At 37.6% G+C, this 23,536-nt stretch overlaps 2 protein-coding genes across 2 annotated transcripts; both read right to left on the bottom strand.

Moving 5' to 3' along the window:
- Positions 1-929: 929 nt before the first annotated feature.
- On the bottom strand, positions 930-6,378 carry LOC140234931 (acid-sensing ion channel 2-like). The gene is made up of 6 exons (XM_072314971.1): positions 6,152-6,378; positions 5,151-5,318; positions 3,815-3,976; positions 2,989-3,113; positions 2,234-2,421; positions 930-1,082 (listed from the first exon to the last, which is right to left on the bottom strand). The coding sequence occupies exons 1-6, from the start codon at positions 6,376-6,378 to the stop codon at positions 930-932; spliced, it is 1,023 nt and encodes a 340-aa protein (XP_072171072.1).
- Positions 6,379-10,473: 4,095 nt separating this feature from the next.
- Positions 10,474-23,179, bottom strand: LOC140234930 (acid-sensing ion channel 2-like). Its single transcript, XM_072314970.1, has 9 exons — positions 22,953-23,179; positions 22,087-22,254; positions 20,813-20,980; positions 19,041-19,165; positions 18,223-18,410; positions 13,988-14,132; positions 12,583-12,727; positions 11,354-11,445; positions 10,474-10,598 (listed from the first exon to the last, which is right to left on the bottom strand). Exons 1-9 carry the CDS (start codon positions 23,177-23,179, stop codon positions 10,474-10,476), a joined length of 1,383 nt encoding a protein of 460 aa, XP_072171071.1.
- Positions 23,180-23,536: the final 357 nt, after the last annotated feature.

Raw genomic sequence — 23,536 nt, 5'->3', positions numbered from 1 at the left:
GTGTGATGTTGAACGGAGAATACGAGGAGCAAATGTCATTATAATGTTTTCCTCATAGATGAGTAAAATCCGATTCATCACACAATACTGCATTATCCAAGCAAGATAGAAGATGATGACTCGTGCACGGTGTCTTTTGGCCTTTCATCGCCACATTCACTATCAGTCGGGTTCGTATCGCTAAGTATGTGGACTTCGATTACATTTTTACTACACTTTCAAAACAAATATTTCTATCAGGGTGACTATGCAAGCAAAACTGTTGAGCACGGGTAAAAAAAAAAAAGATTACAAAGACAGAAACGTAGATATTTATATCATTTATATATATTTTTATTCATTTATCTATTTATTTATCTATTTATTCATTTATTTGTTTCTAACCTTTAATAACATTTCAGCAATAAAAAGGTAAAAAGGATCTAGCCAATGACTAATCCTAGCTTATTTGTTGCTGTATTTTTTTGTTGTTGTCTCAAACCCCTTGAATACAATTTTGATATTGACGTGCTAACTGCGCTATATAGTTGAGACATTATGTCCGTTGCACGCAATTATTCGGAACCTTGTCATCTTCAATATGATAAGCCAGATGCATTCTGGTTGTTTGTTTCTAGTCAAACAGGCTAGTTTTAGGAATTGGGTCTTGCCTATCAATTCACGTAGGTAATTTTTCAAGTTTGACATTTTTAGGCGCATGACTAAATGTACGTGTGGTTTTTTTCTCCATTCTGTCCCTAATTCTTCAAACTTTTTAGTCTAAAAAGTAGCAATTCAGGAATTTGTATGTTCTATCATACTTCTGAGTTAGTAGGGAATACTCATAGTTTGAATTGGTGTAGTCATTTTGCAGCTAGGTGCTAGAATCTCATCTTTAGGATCTCGCCATATCTAAGGGGTTTTGCGATGCGAAGTGCTGTCTAGAATGCTTACTGACCCTTCATAGCCTTGGTTTTACAACCGCACTGCCTGATGTAGACGTCTGATAAACACTCCAGTGCACACGAAGGGTAGGAATAGGTGTCGTAATAATTCAGCGTTTTATTTCTGCATTCTCCGACTGGTTCCTCCAGATTCCTCATCTGGTGTATTATGATCCATATAAACGAATTGATAAAGAAAGTAATAAATAATTACATCAACAAAATGACAACAATGATGACGTGTTTGCATACTGTTACTACGTCGGGCATGTACCACATCAAATAATGAGGAGAGAAAAATTTAATGAAAGAATGATTACAGAAGTAATAGGTTTACACGTGTTGCTTATATATGTATATATGTGAACATAACATCAAGATGAAATTCTTTGCTCGACATGAGGTGAAAACACGATGTGGTCATATGATTAAGCCAAGAAGATAGTGTCAGTGCATACAGTGCAAAAAAAAAAAAGTATATTGGCACGATCACTTCCATTTTGCTCGTTCTGAAAGTTTTGGTTTATGGTGCCATGTAGAAGGGATATAACAGTGAGCCCTTTCTTAAAAGCGTCAATCTCAGAGCGCCTAGGACCATAAGGAGTATGCTATGTGGTGGTGTCTGTGAGACTCCCCCGTACTTACCAGGGCAACTGCAGTGAGTTACTCTGTGGTTGCACTATGAATAATGGTATGATATCATACTCGCATGCACCGTGCCTGCAAAATTCATACTGTTGTCAGGTCAAAATGGTAATGCTCATATATTTCAAGGGATGGTACAGTACCGGTGAAGATGAAAATTGGGCTTATGCTTCTTCTTTTTTGCGAGATACCAAGAAAACACTCATGAAATAATACCGAGCATACTATTTTGAGAGGAATACAGAGTTTATTGATAAAAATCGGAGTTGAAATAGATGAAACATCCAAAAACACAGTAAAATGAAACGATTGTAATAAAATGTGGGTCCCACACTTTATTAGGATCACTCTGTTTTGGATATCTCAGCCATTTCAAAATCAGTTTTCATCAAATAAACGTTGAAATCCTCATGGAATTACATGCTCTTTCATATTTCATAAGAGGGTTTTCACTTTCTCTCCAAAAAATGATAAAAACCTGAAGTTAAGTCTCAACCAAAATTACACTATATACGATAACTTTATTCTTCTACACAACAAAATCTGGGAACGTTTTTTGTCAGCATTAGAAATAATAACACTGATGAGTGGAATTCGATTGCAACTTAAATACATGCAAAGCGAAAACGGGAGAATGAGAAAGAGATATGTGTACAATACCGCACCTCCACAACATCCACTCCAACAGTAGTCTGAACTCCCGTTCCGATGGAAAACCCCTGTCCTTCAACTTGGGGCTCCGTCCCGCGGTCGTAGAGAAGAACCTGAAAGCCAGCTCCGTATCTCGTCTGTGGCTGGAAGAAATAATCCTCCTGCTCCGCGCTGAGCACGATTTCGAACCCATACAGCCTCCCTGAGTGGATATGTGAGAAGGCAGAGAATGGAAATACCCAATCTTACACCAAACTTTGAAGTACAGCTCTCCTCTGATTGGTGGGAAGTGTGCGTATACATGTTATTTATAAGGAACCTCATGACAGTTCCCCTGGAAGACTCCTACATGAGGTTAAAAACTGCAAGAGAACGCAGGTACTAGTTTGTCTTCCTACCGTTACTGAAAGGGGACTATCCAGTCATTGTTCTGTATGAGGTATCAAATAAACGTCTCTAGCATTAAAACTGCCTTTACAAGAATCACGTGCATGCGTTTTTGTTATTCTTTCATTTACAATTTAATGCTATTAAAACACTTTGAGCATTTAATTTCTAGACATCTTAGAGAAAAAAGGAAAAAACGCATGACAGCCTCATTGCCTTTGTTCAATGAAATAAAATGCAGTGTTGATAGCAGTCTGAATGCCCACAGACACATTCATCTATTTCATAATATCACAACAATTGAGTTGCGCGCTATAAAGCCCTGATATCACCTCCACGACTTCAGTACTAAAACTTTTATTCAACTGTTTCTTCTTCTTACCTGGAGAGGAGACCATTAGACCTTCTTGTCCGTTGTCAATGTCATTGAACACGAAGCAGACTCCCCAGTCGGTCATTCGAACCGTCATGACAGAAGTGTCGTAATACCTCTGATTCCACTTGATACTGGAACAGAGAGAGTGGAATAAAACATTATTATGTATGGCAACAGCTATAAGCATGCAATTGTCTCGGTGATTATTTCCTTGACAGTTCTGTAATTTCAGGTGAAATTGTGACTACTTTTGGTAAAAAAAAAAAGTCAAAATAACTTCTTGACAGTCCGTGATATTCAGTTACATTTTTTTTCTTTCTATTCTGCAATTTCGATTGGTGTGAACAAGTAAACTTGATACAAAACACTTCTTTGCTTATGATGTTACATAAACACGTGATACATGATAGCGCATCGCAGTTCAACATAACGAAACCATGATAATTTTATGTCACAAGATGTCAATCCAACAAATACTACTTACTGTATATCTCATATTGTTTAAAACAATGAAACGCGAAGGAACTTTCAGTAAATCAACCTCAATGCCAAATCTCTAATCTCAAAAGAAATTCAGAAGTTTTACTTTACTTTAAGAGGTTTGTTCTTTCCTGAATTACTCTATCGTGAGAATGTGAAGGGAGATCTTATAAGAAAATAATGTACAATTAATCAGCAATTTTTATTCCAATAACACAGTTATTTTGGACGTTAGTTTCACGTGTGTATGTATATATATTGTTGTATACATTGTAGTTTCCCTTGAATTTGTATCAACAAAACTGTGCTTTTGAAAATTAGAATCTCATATGAAATTTGAAATAAATCTTACTGTCTAACGGAATCATTGAGCTGGTGAGCGAGCGTGTAGTACATGTCGGTCATATTGTACGATGACAGGACAGACTTGAATTCGGTTACATTCACTGATTCGTCCATCGTTTGCCAAGTCGTTAGAAACTTCCTCATGTCGGTGTCATTCAACTGCGAGGACCTGTGAAGTTAGAAAAGTGTTTGACACATTTTTGTTTTACTCTGGGTATCGATTCAAATTGTTTCATAATCTATGTTACAGCTTTGCGTTTCAACCACAAGAACCAAGATTTCCTTGCCACGCTATGCTTTCATTTAAGGCATAATTTACCATTTGCAGTTGAAGCAAAAACCCCAACATTAGTGCTTTAGAATAGTTCTAAAATGTGTGTTAGGAATAGAAACAACCGCTGTAAAAATTTGAATCAGTATGACCGATGTTAAGCTTTGTTAGATACACAAAATGTGAACACTAGTTATGATAAAAAATATTGAGAAAAACACTGATATCTCCTCATATTTTAGTCTTTATTGAAAAAAAAAAAGTTTATATAGTAGTATGTTTTGTCATACAACAGACCTACCCATATGCATCAAATGTGATATCTTGAACATTTTTGAAATCACTGCTGCAAAAGGCAAATAGGACCTGTAAGAATTTTTATTCTGAAACACAAAGTGGTATGAAGAGGAGAGAAAATCTAATTTGGATTTCACAGCAACTTTGTGCCACCACACATGAAGAGGGAATGGATCTGTTAAGAATTAATTTACGCATCTGAATGATAAACCACAAATTGCTCATGATTGAATAGCCTGAAAAAAGGGGAAAGAACGCGGGTGCCGGCGTGACTCATCTGTTTCCAACTTCTCCTTTCTCTTTCTCTTTCTCTTTCTTTCTCTCTCTCTCTCTCTCTCACTCTCTTTGGGTTCTAAAATGTCAACATTATAAAGTACTAGTAATTCCCTTACCCGATAGAGCAAAGTGAAACCTCTCCAACAATCATGACAATCACTCTTTTCATACCAAGGAGCATTCTTAACATCATCATTTTCAAAATCCATATGTCCTTTACGTTCTCTTAATTTCCAAACTGGACAAAGCACAAATATCTCATGAAAAGGAATTACAAGAAAGGAGTTAACTTGCTTTACAATTAAAGTCTTCATGTGATTGAATTTACAACAAAAAAATGTTATGTCATAAGAAACCGTGAAAAATATAATATTCTATTGACAAAGGATACTGATAGCATCTGTATTTTCCAATAAAGGTTTCTTCAGTTTGTGTGTTGCAATAATAATTGTTGAATTGTGTTAATTGTTGTGATCTGCGGGATTCCCGACGACATTACCTGAAGGCGTTGATATTGCAGATAGCGACGGATGGAAAGGGCACGGAGTCCTGATACTTGTAAACCACATCCACACTCACTGGCCTAGACATATAGTACAGGATCCTGTTGATTATCTGTTGCGTAGAGACGCCACAGCATGCGATCACGATGAGAAGCCAAATAGTTCTGAGGGAGAAGTAGTCATGTTCCAATTAAAACAAAATTAGATAATAAATCCTAACATGGGTTCTGCAGAGCATGTACTGCTATGTTAACAAATCGTAGACATTTCAGGTAGCAAGCTTTCGAGTTGACATTATAGCAGTTAGGGTATTCACCGGACATATTATGTTCCCAATTTTTTTTTATTCTTTGTTTTGTTTATTTATTTCTTCGGGGAGAGCTTTTGGGGTGAACACTCGTCATGAGTCGTTACATTTTGTGTTAAAAAGAATAAGTGATATGTTTTTTTTTTTTTAATATAAGAAGGATACACTAACTTTTGCTAACCTAATGGAAGGCAGAGTGTCTAGCAGACAAAAATTACACACTACACATCTACGCACACACACACACACACAGACACACACACACACACACACGCACACACACACACACACACACACGCACACACACACACACACACACACATAAATGTATACATTACAGTCATACGGAAGTGAAAAAAAAAAAAACACGTTTGAAGGAAACTAGAGAGCTTGAATTTTATCTGAGTCTGGAAGACCAAGAGCAGGTGTGTGTGGATATCACCATGATATAACTGCTGAATATACAATTTGTTGTTACCGATCGTTTATTAACCCTCAATGGTAATATTTTGCAGGAGGTAATAATACAGTAATCCCTAAAAATCATTCCCCTTTGCATGGTATCTTACTATGAGCATTGACCCAGACCTTCTGTCCTTTGAGCAAATAATAGCTCTTTGACACATTATTGTTACTACTTATTTTCGGTCATTTCACATAGAGCTTAATCAACTCAAAGAAGCGCTTTACCTCCGCCATCTGACTTCTGTTGGATTGAAAGCGTACTTCAGCCCAGACAGGTTCACAGCGTCCGGAATGTACCTGTAGAATATGGCGAACCAAGAAACCTTGTCGCGATATGTCTGAGGTTTGGCAGGTGCGTCCAGTCCAACTTTGCCATCACTGACCACGTCTATGACGGTCTGGTGCTTGGCAAACTCCTTCAATGGGTGGACATCGATGTGGGTGATTGGCATAATGGGACCAGTAGTTCGGGCTACTTTTGACCTGCATGTGACAGTAAAAACGTTAAGTACAAGTAATTTGGATCAACTGTGTGTTTGTTGTTGTTTTGTTTTGTTTTGTTGTGCTTTTTGGTTTTTGTTTTTGGTTGGTTTTTTTTTTGGCAATTAAAGGCACCGTTTACCCATTGGGAGCAGTGATTTAAAGATGTTCGAGTTATTATAAACTCATGCATAATGTGTAAGTCAGTTGTATAACAAAACATCGCACCAATACAAATTTTGCAATAAAACCTGAAATATAAGGAGATATCACTGTTTTTCTCAATAAATCATAACTGTAGACGATCAAATCTCGACAATTGTATCAAAACTATTGTTCACATTTTGTATATTCAACAATACCTAACATTGCTTGTACTGATTAACCTTTTTTACACTGGTTGTTTCTCTTTCTTAAGAACTATTTTGAAGCACTGAAGCTGAGTTGTTGTTGTTTTTTTTTTTTTTCATTTCATCTGGAATGCCTTTAAGATAAAAGTGATGGAAAGGAGCATTCTAAACTGGCCATGTAGGCTTATGTAAGGTTGTCGACCAATTCTATTCTCCCTTGAGCATAACAACGCAAATAACGCACCATCCGCAACAACAACGACCGAGGAAATACACCACAAAATTGTTTTGGCGCCATAATGAATGGGGAAAAACAAGGGAAAGTATGCTTACAAAGAATGTTGGAAGCTTGGAAAGAGTAAATATATGAACATAGTGCAAATCTTACCTTTTTAAAGGAAATCCTTTAAGCTCAGTTTTTAAATGACGTATGTTCTTCCCTGTGCAGGCGATCTGGAATCGAATGCTATCGATCTCCTCTTAAGAGAACGTTCATTAATCTTTAGGCGATGATGGTGCCATCCTTTCGGTTCGTCACCATGCCAACGGCTTTCGTTAAAAACGGAAGGCAAATATTGTTCGGTATTTAATTGACGTTCGTTCCCCCCCCCCCCCTCTCTACCCCCTTTTAAATCGCGCTAATGCCAACTCCACATCATAATCTTAAATTAATGAGGAAACGTCGAGTGCTCAGGGTTATATTGATAAGGTCTCGATCTGTATAATTCGGCTAAAAGAGCAGAGAAATGCTCAATAAAAGCTCAATAAAGGCGGATGATAGAAATTACTATCGTGATTTCACTTTTCCTTCCACTCACAATTCGATACATTGCAGTTCATCTACACACACTTTGGTGGTAATAAAATACATGGTCTTGTCAAGGAGAAAAATGAATAGTCAGAATCTTCTTTAGCTGATGAAATCATTTTGATTATCTTTTATTATTTTTTATTTCCCTGCGTGGATTCTTCTCTTTTTTTTCCCCAACCTGATGTATTCCATAAATAGGCCTACCATGGTAATTGTAAAAGGACTGATATATGTTAATCGCATGAACTTTTGCCTTTCATTCAAACCTTTGCACCTTTATGTCAGGCGTCATGTTCAGTATCTGTTTGGGTTGGCATGTGTCCGTCGTGTGAATGTTCATGTACAGTTTTTGGCTCTGTTTTGTTTTCATTTATATTCTTCTACTTTTCTTTCTGTTTTTTTTTTTCTGTCTGCTCTCAAGCATAAAGAGTTGACTGTATAGGCACTATTTACAATTTTCAGGTGAAACAAAAACCCAGATTTACTTCTTCAAAATAGTTTTAAAATGAAAGTCAGGGACAGAAACAGCCGATATAAACATATTGCTAAGTATACTCAATGTCAGGTGTTAATACATAGATATAAAGACAAATTAATGAACATATAGTTTTATTAAAGTTGTATGTAGGATAAGCTGCCTACAGTTATGATTTGAGAAACGTAGGGATACTCTCTATTTTTAAAGCTTTATTGTGAAATCTTTAGATATTATGATAGGATGTTTTGTGATACAACTGACCTAAACATGTGCATCAAATGTGATAATTCGAACATGTAGAAATACTTGCTCCAAATGGTAAATAGTTCCTTTAAATTGGTTCTGTTAAGAATAAAGAAAAGATGAATATGGAGATTACAACCAAATCATTACAAGCATACTGGTCCACAACTTTTTGATTGATTAGGATAGGTTCACTCTAAAACTGTGTCATCGTGTAATGTAGAGAGTCCATGGAATGGAGAGTTCACTTAAAGTCGAGTAATGCGATCTGTCTACCTAGTTTCACAACAAATAGATCCACGGACTATCCGACTAATTAATATGACATACAAAACGTAATGTGACCAAAATTAGATCGAAAGCGTCATATGATGGCTATAGATTTAGGGCGAGTAAACTGCCTGATTGTAGGATTACAATATCTCCCCGTAATGAAGTGTGCTAAAATGAAGTTGATAACAGCACTAAATCAAACACATTACAGGTATTGCTGTAATGCATGTGTACTCGTCGAATGGACAAACATCAAAAGGAAGCAGCTTGCTGAGCACGGCTGCACTTCCCCACTACACACAATCCATGGCGCAAGCAACATGTGCAAAATTTACTCACACACAGACAGCCTCGCCACAACTTCTCACACGCCTACACACACAAAGAAAACAATGAAATCCATTCTTTTGAGTCTCTTTAGGAAAAAATAGAATGGAATACATTACTTTTTATTGAACTTGATTATCGGATGTGTACAAATGTATATATATATATATATATATATATATATATATATATATATATACATTGTACAATGCAACGATAAGTCATAATAGAAGCTGCCAAGATAATATGATGTGGCATGTCGGCATAGAGCAACAGTTGTTCATTTCTTTTTAATTTCAATTTTCAATTTATTTCAATCTTATTTCCATTTCCATTGAATAAACAGGGAAAATTATCTACAATACATTTACAGAACATATTTGTAACAATTTCAAAGAAAACGTATAAGTGGTCACGAGTAACAACATAAATTCCTTTCTGAGGTATATACATAATATACATAATACAAAGATTACAATGGAAATAGAGGGTCCCACTAAAAAGCAAAGCTTGTAGGGTATGGGACCCTCGGAAAATACGTACACAAAATCAAATAAACCAATGTCAACTGACATGAAATTAACTTATGAAGGAAAAACGAAAATTAAAAAAAAAAGGAAAAAGAAGAAAAAAGGGGGAAATGAGTCTATGGTACAATATATGAAGAAGGATATTCATTTTCTCTCCTTGTATCTCAAGTTTCTCTCCTGAAATGAGTTTATCAAAGGTTTGTGATTGAGTTATGTGTTAAATGAAGTAGCCGTTCATAAAGGAAATCAAACTTAACCCTATCCAAACACTAAACCCTGGAAGATATCATTAAATTTTGTTTGTCGAGTCAACAATTGCTTCGACTGTGAATGTTATCATGCAGTCATAAATTCTTGCTTTAACTAATTGTAATTGAAGAAAAGTTGTGATCTTGTACCAGCAGTTGACTTAATACAATATGTTCATTTTCTGGTGTCAAATTTATGGCCTAATATCTTTGCTACTGTTTGTGTATAAGATATATTTCTCAGATTCAGAATTGTAAGTCGGGATGGCTAGACATTTTTGTTTAGTGAAAAGCCAAGACTGTTTTCAATGTTTTGTTTTTCTTCCTCATTTCTTTTCAGAACAAAAAAAAAAGAAGATGAATAGATAAGGTATTCCACGTCTTATGTACATACGGACATCACAATAATGACAAATGCATTTAACAATCAATACACAGAACAATATTATGAATGTATCACATTATGACAACCTCTACCATAGTATTCACCCCTAACTATTGGCCGACAATCCCATAAGATCACTTGAAAAAGTGATTTAACTATACGTGACATAGAGAGTTAAGTAATTGGATAGTCAAACAGTTCTAAAGGACATGCAAATATGTTGTACATAGTAATGCTGGAGGTGTAATATTCGTCATATCTACCGTGATACTACTGCTCTATATCTGAAGTGTAAAATTGATATAATTTGTTTTGACTCGGGGATTCATGGGAAATGTTACATCATGGAGTTTGGCAAAACGTAAGTGATATACGTGAACATAATTAAACTCTGAATTTTGTTTTGAGATTGTTGGTTCGATCTAAGGATTGGATGTTGGTATCCTCCTGGAATGCACGTAAGCCGAATATCCGATGAGATCGACGAGTTCAAACAAGGTCAAGACACTCCCTCCTAGCCATAGTCCGAGTGATCCTCCAATGTCACCTGAAATTTGCGAGGGATATGCAGAAAATTAGTGACGATACATGTATTTAATTTTATCATTTAAGATATACAAATTTAATTCTAGGCAGTATCATTCTCAATCTCATTATACTAAACTTGATATCACAGTGTCCTGTGGTAACATGAATTATCATTATATTCCTAATACAATCTTACCAGACATTGTATTGCAAAGCAACGTGGTTCATACATTTTATGATGCAGCTCGTCAGTTTGTTACAATTGCCTATTTTAAGACAACAACAAAATTCACTTCGTGCATTGATCTCTGACACTTTCATACGTTTGTTAATATTGATATTGCACCTTTTGAATCTGTGGGCGCAAGTTTGAAAGTCATTCAAATAAGAATTCCGTTAATTTCAGGAGCACTTACAATGCGATTGTGCTAATACGATTGTGCGAGAAATGAGATATTTAATATCAATTTGTTGAAAAGCCCCCCCCCCCCTCCACGAGATTCTAAAACTAGCGCTTATTAACTGGCAGCATAATACTCTTACAGTTGACTGTATCTCTACTTCATTTTCAGCTTGACATCGTAACATTGAAAAAGCCAGCACAATTACATTTTAATAATACTGAATTCAGGAATGCACTGTTTGCGCCTTTCTGCTTTCGTTCTACGTGTTGTACACAAAAGCACACACATCCATAAATACATCCATACACACATAATATATATCTCATATAGTTCACATCTCACAAATATTGCTACATTGTTCTTCACTTACTCATCAAACAGGCAAATGTGTAGTCTGCTTGCTGAGAAATTCTCTGGATGGACAGGTCCTTCATATAAACAGTGAGGGCACACAGGTTCTTCCTGGTTATACAGCGAAAGAGAGAAGTGAGGTTGATAGACTAAAAAATACATGTCCAAACTTTTACCAAAGTTATTGTCCTTTTCAGTTCATCCAATAAAATTAACGTGGGTTTATTTAAGAAGTTTTTTTTAAAGAATGTAGACAATACAACATTGCAAACCATCTTTTTTAAAAGGCGAGTAGAATGAAATAAAAGGCAAAGCCATATAGGTCATGGCCATTAGCAGCAGCAATAGAATGATAACACAATTCACATTGCAGAACTCCTTTAGAAATTTTCTCGACATCTAACCCTTTAACTTGGCAATAATGAGATTGGGTGAGAATATAATCTATTCTGGTACTTTTCCGCTTTGTAAAGTAGTGAAAATGTCACGAGTTGTCCTTACTTGCGATCAAAATAAAATTACATCGTGAAACACCAAAACATTAAGCTATATTCAAAGTAATACGGTTGATGAGATTCCTGCTTGTTCTGCATGAAGCTTCACTTTGCCGACTAAGTTCATAGGTCTTTTTCTTTCTACCTTTTTGTTTGTTTGTTTGTTTCCTACCCAATAAGGCCATTAGGGGTCATCCTACGAGACCGACACCCACGAGTCATACAGCCCAGGCTGCCAGGAGTTCGACAATAGGTAAATAAAGCCCATGAGTTCAACACTAGGTAAAAACAGCCCACGTGTTCGACGTGTCTGCTTTACAGTGTCGAACTCATGGGGTGTATGACTCGTGAGCTGTCATTGGACTGTATAACTCATGTACTGTATGACTCGTGGGCTCTTTGACTCATGGTTTTCTGTCTCGTGACATTCACTCGGTTATTAGAAGTAGAAAAATTGTGAAATTTTGTAATACCGTTGTTGTAAATTCCTTTTTATCTTCACAAGTTTAATTAATTTATTTTGTTGTGCTCCGTTCCGAAGTTAAGCAAGTATTTTCACATTGAATTTGTGAGGTGTAAAATATCTGATATACATCTCTCCTTGTTACCACCATTAAGTGGACACAATGCATGCGCTAAACTATTCAATTACTCAAATGGGTCTTCTCATAAATTCCTAGTTTTGATTTCTCAAGCAGTCAGCTTCAGTCATTATACATGGGAAGAATAACTTACCGACGGAGCAATCACTTACTGGATGCTTGAACGGGTCTCTTGGAATAATCCGGCGACGACATCTGCCCAAAAATCAGAAGGGAAGTTGGAAAAGGAAACGGAGGGGACGTACTCTCGGGTGAAGCACGGCAAAGGACAGTCACAAGCTTCCGATGTGAAATTTTCTTGTGGCAGAAAAAAAAAGAACTCTCTGTTAAAATATACGTCGTAAACTATGCTCGCAATGTCGAACTGTGCAACTACAAGTGCTCTTGCACCGACATGAAATGTTTACCATTGATGTAAATAAAAGTGATGTACAGGTCACGATTGAAGCATTATAAAGACGGTTTGAAATATTAAAAAAAAGAATCATAGTTTTTCTGTTTTTTTCTGGCATGATGTTGTTTCATACCTGGTAGTGAGTATGCATATCAAACCACTTCTGACTTTTATTTCCCTTTTTTACGTAGACTGAAAAAGGTATTGTCTATTTAGATTCTTACGTGAATGAGGCAGGATACATGTGAAGTACTCATATGATGTGCATTCTCTGGCGTTGCCTGTTAGGATGTGATGAAGAAGACAAAATGTATATCAAAGGTGTCAGCCTTCAAGGTCTTATCGTTTTACTGTAAACAAAAATAATTTGCATTTGAATCTCATTTGAATATGCAAAAGTAACATTGTACACGATTTTATTTATATGCAAATGCCATACTGTACACTTTGAATTTGTCGGAAATGAAATAAGATGAAATGAAATAATTACTTGGCCTAGACCCATTTATATCATTTTTATTCGTCAAAATGTTGGAGGATTAGGAAGCCTACTTCATTGTTGAGATGATATCCACTCTAGCAATGTGCATTCAAATAAATACATTTTCTTAGCTAATGATTTCAAGTTCTATTAAGCCTGTCCTAAATATATTTGTGTCTGATTACTTTTTGGGGGCCATTTAATAAAGTCTGTAAGATGAAAATAAGAATGACAATGGCCAATTGTATTTACATTTCAGAATCATACCACTTTAATAACATTATAGTATTACTTGGGGAAGATACAGACACAGGTTCAGTAGAGGAAGTTTACGTGAAATCCGTCATTTTATGACTATTAGGAGATATTGCCATCCTTTTATTCTCTAATGATTATTGTAATTTCCTACGACATTAATTTCATTTTCATTAACTGCGCCAGGACACGGTAAGAGGGACATGTGGGTTTTTGTTGTTGTTGTTCTTTGTCCAGTATGTCAATCAACAAACGATGATATATATTTCACAATTAATCAGGGGGAAATCCTCTGACATCATCAAAAGGGATTACATTAGCGCAGTATCAAAGAACTTTATAACAAAAAAAAATGCACTCCCTTCGAAACCGCGAAATGTGAACGCCAATCAATTCATTTCAATTGATCTCATCAACGTTAACCAACCTGTCATTGCCATCGTCCTACAACCACATTGACCAATCAGGAACTCGGATTTGCATTCTGCCTCACAAGTGATGTGGCAATACCTGTCGGAGTACTTCAATGTTTTGTTCCTGCACTGTCCATAGGGTTCTTCCAGGTTGGTCATCTGTGCATCACGTACAAGGAAGATTGTGGGACAAGGTAATTATTAATTATGTGGTAATTTTACGGGGGTGACCCACTACAACAAAAGGATCTAAATGTAGGGGGAGGCCGATTTTATGAATCATGACATGACATTATTGCCTTACTCTCCCTCTTTAATTCCATGTATAACTTAACTCATAAACGTTCTTGGTTGTGGAGATATCGAAGATTTTAAACGAACATATTGACTGGTTTAAAATATCAGCGTTTCGAGAAAATCGCCTTCTCAGTTTTCCTTCCGACACGATAGAAGGTATGCTCTTAGCAATTGAACTCTGCGATGTTCATATTCCAGCTTAGCGCAGCGGTCTACGCACAAAAATTGTGACCGTGCACCTCAAAACGAACATAAAGTCGCATACATTGATTTTCCGTGAGGACTGAAAATAAGTGAAATTGGTCAACCTAGCCGAACTTGACTTTTTCATATTTTCTGAAAGAGCGGGTCTTCTTTTGCATTATGCTAAAATTTGGTATCATAAAACGGGCAGAAAAGTGTATTTTTTAAGCAGCTTATCTTGAACATTTTTGGTAGAATAGTGTGATTAGGTGTGTCTTTAGAATCCCTTTTTTCATTTCTGAAATACCTTGTCCACACTCTTCATTTTCAACTCTAAAAACTTTTAAAAGTTTAGCGCTACTGCTTTGAAAGTTGGCACTAATTATGGACAGCATGTGTTAATGAGGCATGCTTAATTTCAGTTTAATCTGATAATCCCTTCATTGTTGTTACTCTGGTGGTTTACTTCCCGTTTTTTTTTTTTTGGTCCCATTCATCGGACAGCCAGCACGGTTTAAAAGATTTAGCGCTTGAATGGACACTCTCAGTTCACACTTTTCCTGAGTTGGTGCTTTCTTTCCAATATGTTGATAGGTTAGAAGAGTCCATTTGATTTGAGTTATATGTTGCGACACGGATTGTCGCCCCTACACGGATTGTCGCCCTCGTCACGGATTGTCGCCTGTGTCGCCCCTACACGGATTGTCGCCTCCTGCTCGGGGCGACAATCCGTGACGGGCGTTGGCGGCACGGATTGTCGCCCCCGTCACGGATTGTCGCCTGGCGACAATCCGTGACGAGGGCTGGCGGCACGGATTGTCGCCCGCCCTCGAAGCACATTTGGTGGGTAATATCGTTCTGGACATAGTCATTGAAATACTAACACATAACTTACATGGCTACATCCATGCAAACATGCCATGTAAGAAGTCATGGTGAGGTTTCAAGGAAGTGTGTATGTGCGCGTGCACATGATAACTTAGTGTCCGTTTGTGCGTGTGTGTGTACGTGTGTGTGTAATGGAAGAAAGTGTTTATTATGTCAGTTTTTTGCGTATGTGTTTTTTAGCTGCGCGTGGGGAGGGACACCTAGTAAGCTGTTGCTGGCATAAACGTTGATATTGATTTTATCAGCAACTTTGAATTTGATGAGTTTGTTTGGCAGATTTGTATATGAATTCGGAGTGGAGCTTGCGTGCGGGCGGATGCTGCTTTTCTGCATACGGTCCATTATGTCTTATTTATCAACATTGGGAAATCGTTTCATCAGGAAGGAATGTGGTATCGGTTCGGGTGTGCGTCGGTATGTGGGAAGGGAGTTACATTTCGTTATTGCAAAAGTTTGTTGTTCTGAAGGCTCATTCGTCCGAACGCTCAGGAGGGGGCGGTCGGGTTTTTTTATGACTGATTTCATTCTAGATTTGTGTAATGTATTTGTGTTTTTTATGTATATGCCCTTGTAAGTAAGAAGGCGTTACATGATCCAAACCAATATATTCAAGGAATATAGGTTTGGTAGAGCCATACATGTCAAAACTTTCTCGTGAAGAAATTATTAGTAGGGTTGGTCTACAATCGAGTTATCTATGTTGAAGTGAGATTATTTGTGGTATAAATTGACAAATGGATTTGTTTGTGTTTCGAATTGCCATTTGTAACTTTTTTGTGTGTTCATGTTACTCCCAGAATGGGTCGATTTATGAATGATTTGAATGAAATCAATAAATATCAAGGAAAAAAGTGTTGAGTTGGTTTACTTGCATTATGAGGATTTGTTTGAGTGTTTGTTGGTGTTTGTTTGTATTACGTATGTATTAGCGGTGTGCAATGGCAGTTCGTTTGTGCTAAAATCAACTAACGATTGACAAATTTTTTACGGCTTGTGGAAATTATTCGCTCATGCATAGAGCATGCCAAACCTATTCTGGGACAAAGAATAGTGGTATGGACGTTCTAGTTTATAAGACTGATGGAAGAAAATGACTGCAGTGAAAAATGAACAAAGACAAATAACATTTGGGGAGGGTACCTCCCTCGTATGTATTTTCTCTCGGTCTCTCTCTCGCCTAGCCCGCCTCACCGCTGATATTGGTTGACACACCCATACTATTTTTAGATCAACGCTGGTGTGAATTCTTTAAACACGTGCTCATACACTCTGAAGGCGTTTGAATTGCCACAGTAGCGCCATTATATTCCACATACACACGCAAGCATACAGGCACACGTATACACACAGACAAACAAACCGCTACCACTATACAACCACCACACATGCACAGTTCCTACATATTGTATTGTTATACTCCAAACACACACACACATACACACAAACACAACAAATCATACACATCACATATCATGCAGCTCACAACACACACACACACACACACACATATGCATAACTTACCAGTCATATGACCCATCCCACCAAAACTTAACACCGGAGGAACCACCCCGTGCCCGGGGCGACAATCCGTGACGGGGCGACAATCCGTGTCGCAACAAATTTTTTGCCAACACGGATTGTCGCCTTCGAGGTCAAAAATTGGGAACTGCACAAGCGTCACGGATTGTCGCCAGGCGACAATCCGTGACGGGGGCGACAATCCGTGCTGCCAGCGCCCGTCACGGATTGTCGCCCCGAGCAGGAGGCGACAATCCGTGTAGGGGCGACAATCCGTGTCGCAACAGTTATACATCATTTTAAAGCTTAAAGTCTGCTCTTTCAGAATATGGTCTTAACTAAAAATTCATGTCTGGCGACTTTTTGTTTGTTTTGAGGTGCAGGGTCACAATTAGTAACCAGGATGCAACGCACTGACCAATAAGATCACTCCCTCAATGCTATAAGGCGGAGTCTATCTGCGGCGCTAAATCCAAATCTTCGGACTCGTTTCTGTTCTGTTGAAAGTCGGAAAATCATGGCCCAGAAAAAATTCTTGCCTTTGCTTTGATCATTAACATTCAAAATTTCGGCAAATGATAGAAGAATCAAATGACAAAATCTTGTCAAAAAACAGAAATTCGATCGAAATACTAGTAGAGCTCAATTTTCTCGGCTCAGCCGTAGGCGCCTTCCGGATCCTTTTGTATTGGCGTGTCTTATGGGACAATATTCTTATTAATGCAGAGTGAGTAATTTTCGGTTAGTACTCGATTTTCAATACTTGTTTTCATTCAGCTAAGTCACTCGTATTCATAACGCACATCTCACAAATGACAAGATAGCCTTTGTGCTTATACATTGTACTCACTGTTATTGGTTGGTGGGTGTTCCCCGTTCTATCGGGATCCCATGACTTTTTAATTGGTTTACACGTATAATAAGTATGCTACAGTCAATACGAGAGGATTGCTAAATGCCCATTATTAATTTCACAGGGATGACTTAGAGTGATCATTGTGAGAGCACAAGGTCTTCTTCCTTTAGCAGGTGACGAGGAAACATTACTGGCTTTAAAAATAATTACCGATATAATATATTAAGTGAGAGTGTTAATTGAAAGATTCGGATGTATCTTTTTGTGTGCGTGTGTGTGTGTGTGTCGCATTTCTGGGTAAACCACAAGTTGACTTGGGATAAATGAGCGAGCATTGCATCTGGAATCACACTCGGAACTAATATGGATGAGACTGTCTTTGCTCCCCATCCCGTCCCTCTCTCTCTCTCTCTATCTATCTATCTCTAACTATCTATCTATCTGGACTAACTACAGTGAAGGAAAACAGAAACAACCAAAACGAGACCATTATCAAAAGTGTCCAACCTCAATGATATCGACCCCAACGTTTGTCTGCACGCCACTGGCGATGGAAAATCCCTGTCCTGATACCAAGGGCTCTGTTCCACGGTCGTAGAGAAGAACCTGGAATCCCGCCGCCACTCTCATATTTGGCTGGAAGAAATATTCCGTCTGCAAGACGTCCAAAAAGATTTCTAGACCTCTCGAATTTCCTGATGAAACGAAAGAGAACAACAGTGACTGATGTTAAGATTAATAATTGGAACAGTGATGATAACGATGATACTGATTTATGATTTATTTATGAATACGTAGTATTCCAGTTTCAGAGTCCCTTGGCGTCCTAAAGTAGCATCCCAATATAGCAATGTACCTTCAATATAAAACTGGATAAGAGAGACATTGGGCGTTCTAAGCATAATGTTTAAAGATGATTGCATTTGGCATAAGTTTTCAATTGGAGGGAAGTCTAATGTACAGTCACTCTCGTAATTGAGTTCGGGCAGATATCCACGCAATTCGTGTAAAAGTCCAGTAATTCATCCATTCATTCGTAACAATACAAGTATTAAGTTTCAAGTTTCAGGTTCAATGACACTTATATCCAGCAAATATGAATATGATATTACATAACTACGTGCGCTCAGTTTGGAAATGCTTGGAGCACTTCATTACAAGCACAAATGTTTGTAACAAGCGTGTCTTAACCCGGATGAGTAAGGTACAATCATGTCATGGTAAGCATGGTAATCATGGTAAGCATATGAAATTACAAAACCGAGGTAAGGTTTACATTAATTGGCCACAGGAAAGAGTGTTAATTTTGGTAGGTATAAGTACACCTGCAGAGGATACTCGTAGACCTTCTTGTCCGTTGTCGATATCATTGAACACGAAGCACACTCCCCAGTCGGTCATCCTCACAGTCAGGACAGAATTGTTCTGGTAATTTTGATTCCAGCTGATTCTGCACCAGTGATTTACCGTATGAGGTTTGTCATGTCATGTCATGTCATGTCATATGTCATGTCATATGGATGTGATGTGATTTGGTGGGGTGTGGTGTGGTGTGATAAGTGGTATTGTGTGGTTTGATGTGATGTGATGTGATGTAATGTGATGTGATGTGATGTGATGTGATGTGATGTAAAGTGATGTGATAGGATGTAATGTGATGTAATGTGATATGATGTGATGTGTTGTGGTGTGGTGTGTTATGTGGTGTGATGTGAAGTGTGGTGATGTGATGCGATGTGATGCGATGCGATGTGATGTGATGTGATGTGGTGCGATGTGGTGCGATGCGACGCGATGTAATGTGATGTGATGTGAATTTATTTGGTGACGTGTGATGTGGTGTGGTATGCGGTATTGTATGGTTTGATGTGATGTAATGTGATTTGCATGGTGAGGTGTGGTGTGGTATGTGATATGGAGTGGTATGATGTGATGTGATGTGATTGGGTGATGTGGAGTGTGTTGTGGTGTGGTGTGGTCAGTTATGTGGTGTGATGTGAAGTGATGTGATGTGATGTGATGTGATGTGATGTGATGTGATGTGATGTGATGTATTGTGGCGTGGTGTGGTGTGGTGTGGGGATTGTGGTGTGATGTGAAGTGATGTGATCTTATGTTATGTGATGTGACGTGGTGCGATGCGATGACCGTGATGCGATGCGACGCGATGTAATATAATGTGATGTGATGTGATACGATGTGATGTGATTAGATGTGATGTGATGTCATAGGAAAGGATAATGTAAAATGTTTGACATCATATGATAAGATATGGATATAGATATTTGTATAAATGAGAACAAGAGAAACAAAGGAAGAAGGCGTTAAGTTCATCATGATCATCAAAATTGAATGAAGTAACCAAAACACTTGGATTAATTCATATGCACCAAACACATGAATACAAATATTACATTTATACGTATCTTTATTATACACAGCGTATTTCACTTGACGAGATAACAATGATATGTTTTCTTTGTTGAAGTACTAGTTGTTTATTGATGAAGTGAGCTGAATCTCTTGACAAAATAATACAATAGTATATTGTTTGGTATTGTACCTGCCATATCATGCCGCATCATACCATCCTGAAACTGTTATTGCCATTATCTGCTATGGCTAGACACATATAAGGCTATTACAGACCGAAAAAAAAACTTAAGGAGAAGTTAAAAAGCAACATCATTGCTCCCCCTTATATTATGTTTCACAGTGAGACACCGCGCATATTGCGGTCAGGATCAATTCCCGTTATATGTACTTAGATCACATTGACACGTACACACACATACACACACACACACACACACACACACACGATTCACGCTACTATAGCGCATATTAACAACCGTTTTCCTATCGCATCTTTAAGTACATAATCTTGCAAATTATCTTCTATCACATTGATTGAAAATGCAATGTACATAGAGTGTGTTAAACATATATATGCATAGTTATATATATATATATAGATACACCCATATAGGAGATTATAAATGTATATAACATATATATATATATATATATATATATATATATATATATAGATATAGAACGAGATATAACACACTGAAAAAGACGACACACATCTTACGCCAACACGGTTTCATTCAGCTGATGGGCCAGGGTGAGATACATGTCAGTCATTTCGTATGAGGAAAGAACAGACTCGTATTCTGAAACGTTCAGTTCCGGGTCGGGAGCTAATAGGTTGAACCGTCTGAGAAATTCTCTCATTCTCGGATCAGTCAGCTGCGACGACCTGTGGGATAAAGATTCATAGAGTGACTTCAAATTCAAACACAGTTAACAGACGTCATCGAACTTGTACTGCATGCAGTCCTGTCAATGACGTATTAGAGTTTTTCTTTAACGCTACATGTTGAATAATTTTCGGAGATAATTTAGCTTTCCAAAGAAAGGGCACCATCATGGCTTCGCAAAACACACCTTGCTAATCAAACAAATTAGTATTTGTATAGTGGTTAGATTCTAGTGAAAGTGCACATGTTAGTTGCAAACTGACCAGAATGACCACCGTGAAGAGAAAGAAACGGTCGAAAAATTAAGGCTCACGTTCATTTTACTACGTATTAAGACCGAGGATATGACATACGTGCTGAAGTATATTCAGCACCATCTAAGTAGAAGCAAACAAGCGTATTTTTTAAATACTGTCATCGTATTGGAAATGAGTTTTACGCACGCTTGTCGGTATGTAGTCCAGTACAAACAAACAGGCGAATGATGGACGATTGGATGATTTATGGAGGGGAGAGAATTCTCATTCGACAAAGTTGGATATTCCGAATTGAAAGTCCCTTCAATGAATGTCACTGACAAAATATCCCTGAATGTAATGTGAAATCTATCTATCACGTCCTGCGCATAAACTTTGTAAGTAATTTGTCTGCTGCTGATGTGCGTCTTTGTGGTTGCTTGTTTGTGTATGCTAGTTCTTGAGTTTCAATTTATTGGGTGTTGTTCGTTATTCCGAAGGTTCGCTATTTCGAAGGTTCGTTATTTCGAAGGGTCGTTAATCTGAAACACGCAAATTCCCTATAGCCAGAGGTTCGTTAATCCGAAAATGAAAAAGGGTTCGTTAATCCGAAAATTTGTGGCGTTATTCCGAAGGTTCGTTATTCCGAGGATTAGTTCATCCGAAAATAAAATGCGGAACAATGAACCTTGGAAATAATGAATCTTCCAGAAATAAAGAGCCTTCGGAATAACGAACCTACGGGATTACGAGCAGTGTAACCAATTCATTTTCCCTAAACCTAACTTATTTTTATCCTATTTTGGACGTGTGTGTGTGTGTGTGTGTGTGTGCGTATGTTTGAGAATTTCTAAGTACAATCGGCCTACCTGAAGACGTTGATATTGCAAATGGCGACGGACGGAAATGGTACCGAGTCTTCGTACGCGTAGACCACGTCCACACTCACTGGCGTCGATAGAAAATGGTGGATCCTGTTACTAATCTGCTGGGTCAACACAGCGACACATGCGAGAACGACAAGTAGCCAAATGGTCCTGTAAAAGTAGAAATTGTTTCAAATTATATTTTTTACAATCGAATAATTTGTGATTTTCATATCACGTCTAATGAAAAATAACTGTATTGGAATTTTGTCTGTACCGTAATAATCATTCACGTGCAAATTTCTTCACTTTGCCTCCCTCTACAAATTATTTTTTCGTAAGATTGCTACTGCTGATCTGTAAATTATCAAATATGTCGGGAAAAAGAGAGAACCAGTTATACTTGAACCTGTCATCTGCTGCTTTCCGGGCAGCAACACTACCACCAGGCTATCCCTGGTTGTCGGCAGTGACACGATGAACATAGAACAATCGTGTTCCCCAGTTATCAATTATTGCTGGCAAACATTCATCATTACTTACACCAAGAACACATGGGAAACATAGAAACTATAAGCTTCTCTATGCAAAACTTATTACCACATATCACACAGACTGGCAGACAGTTTGCTTGGAAGGTAACAACAGTACAAACAGCATAAACTAAATTCAAAGATTCAAGAAAAGTATCAATGGCGCAGCTACACACATGGTTGAAAATCATCATTCTGTTTATTAAGTGACGAATCTCCACCAAGATTCATTCATCTAAGAGTTAATTTTTCAACCGTTTAATCATAACTATTATGTTTACATATTACATCGTTGACAAGTTTCTACGCATACAAAATGCTGCAACTAATATTTACCTTCGCCACCTGACTTCAGCTGGATTGAAAGCGTACTTCATCCCAGACAGGTTAACAGCATCCGGGATGTACTTGTAAAAGATGGCGAACCAAGAAACCCTGTCCCGATACGTCTCGAGTTTGATGGGTGTGTCGAGTCCAACTTTGCCATCACTGACCACGTCTATGACGGTCTGTTGCTTGGCAAAGTCCTTCAGCGAGTGGACATCAATGCGGGTGAGAGGCATAGTAGCCACTGTTCGATAAAAGTCTATCACCTGCAGTAATATTATAAAATCATTTCTCAAAACTATTTCTGACATTTGCCCCATTGGTGGACAAGAAGCAATCATATACACAAAAAGACAATGTAAAACGGAGTCAAGCTGTAAACAGTTGCGAAACTGATAGGTAGATTCACCCCTTGTATTCTAAAGAAATTAAATTCTACTTAACCCATTTTTATATACACGAACATACACATTCAAAGACACACACACATTCTCTCTCTCTCTCTCTCTCTCTCTCTTAACATTCTTCAAAAAGAAATGGTAAATTAATCTGTCTCTATGCCTATCTTTTGGCAAAACGAAATCTAACATTTA

The sequence above is a fragment of the Diadema setosum genome, chromosome 11 (assembly GCF_964275005.1).
Source record: "Diadema setosum chromosome 11, eeDiaSeto1, whole genome shotgun sequence".
Classification (NCBI taxonomy): Eukaryota; Metazoa; Echinodermata; class Echinoidea; order Diadematoida; family Diadematidae; genus Diadema; species Diadema setosum.
The sequence above is the reverse complement of the archived record's forward strand: the minus strand, read 5'-3'. Positions and strand labels throughout refer to the sequence as shown.

What these genes read in the sequence shown, in the direction of transcription:
- LOC140234931 (XM_072314971.1), bottom strand. Translation starts at nt 6,378, where the DNA reads ATGCCAATCACCCACATCGATGTCCACCCATTGAAGGAGTTTGCCAAG. An exon ending in ACAGAAGTCAGATGGCGGAG is followed by an intron (nt 5,319 to 6,151) that starts GTAAAGCGCTTC and finishes CTTCTCCCTCAG; the next exon opens with AACTATTTGGCTTCTCATCG. An exon ending in TCTAATGGTCTCCTCTCCAG is followed by an intron (nt 2,422 to 2,988) that starts GTAAGAAGAAGA and finishes ATATCCACTCAG; the next exon opens with GGAGGCTGTATGGGTTCGAA.
- LOC140234930 (XM_072314970.1), bottom strand. Translation starts at nt 23,179, where the DNA reads ATGCCTCTCACCCGCATTGATGTCCACTCGCTGAAGGACTTTGCCAAG. An exon ending in TGCAATATCAACGTCTTCAG is followed by an intron (nt 20,981 to 22,086) that starts GTAGGCCGATTG and finishes TTTATCCCACAG; the next exon opens with GTCGTCGCAGCTGACTGATC. An exon ending in TAGGACGATGGCAATGACAG is followed by an intron (nt 12,728 to 13,987) that starts GTTGGTTAACGT and finishes TTCTGCCACAAG; the next exon opens with AAAATTTCACATCGGAAGCT.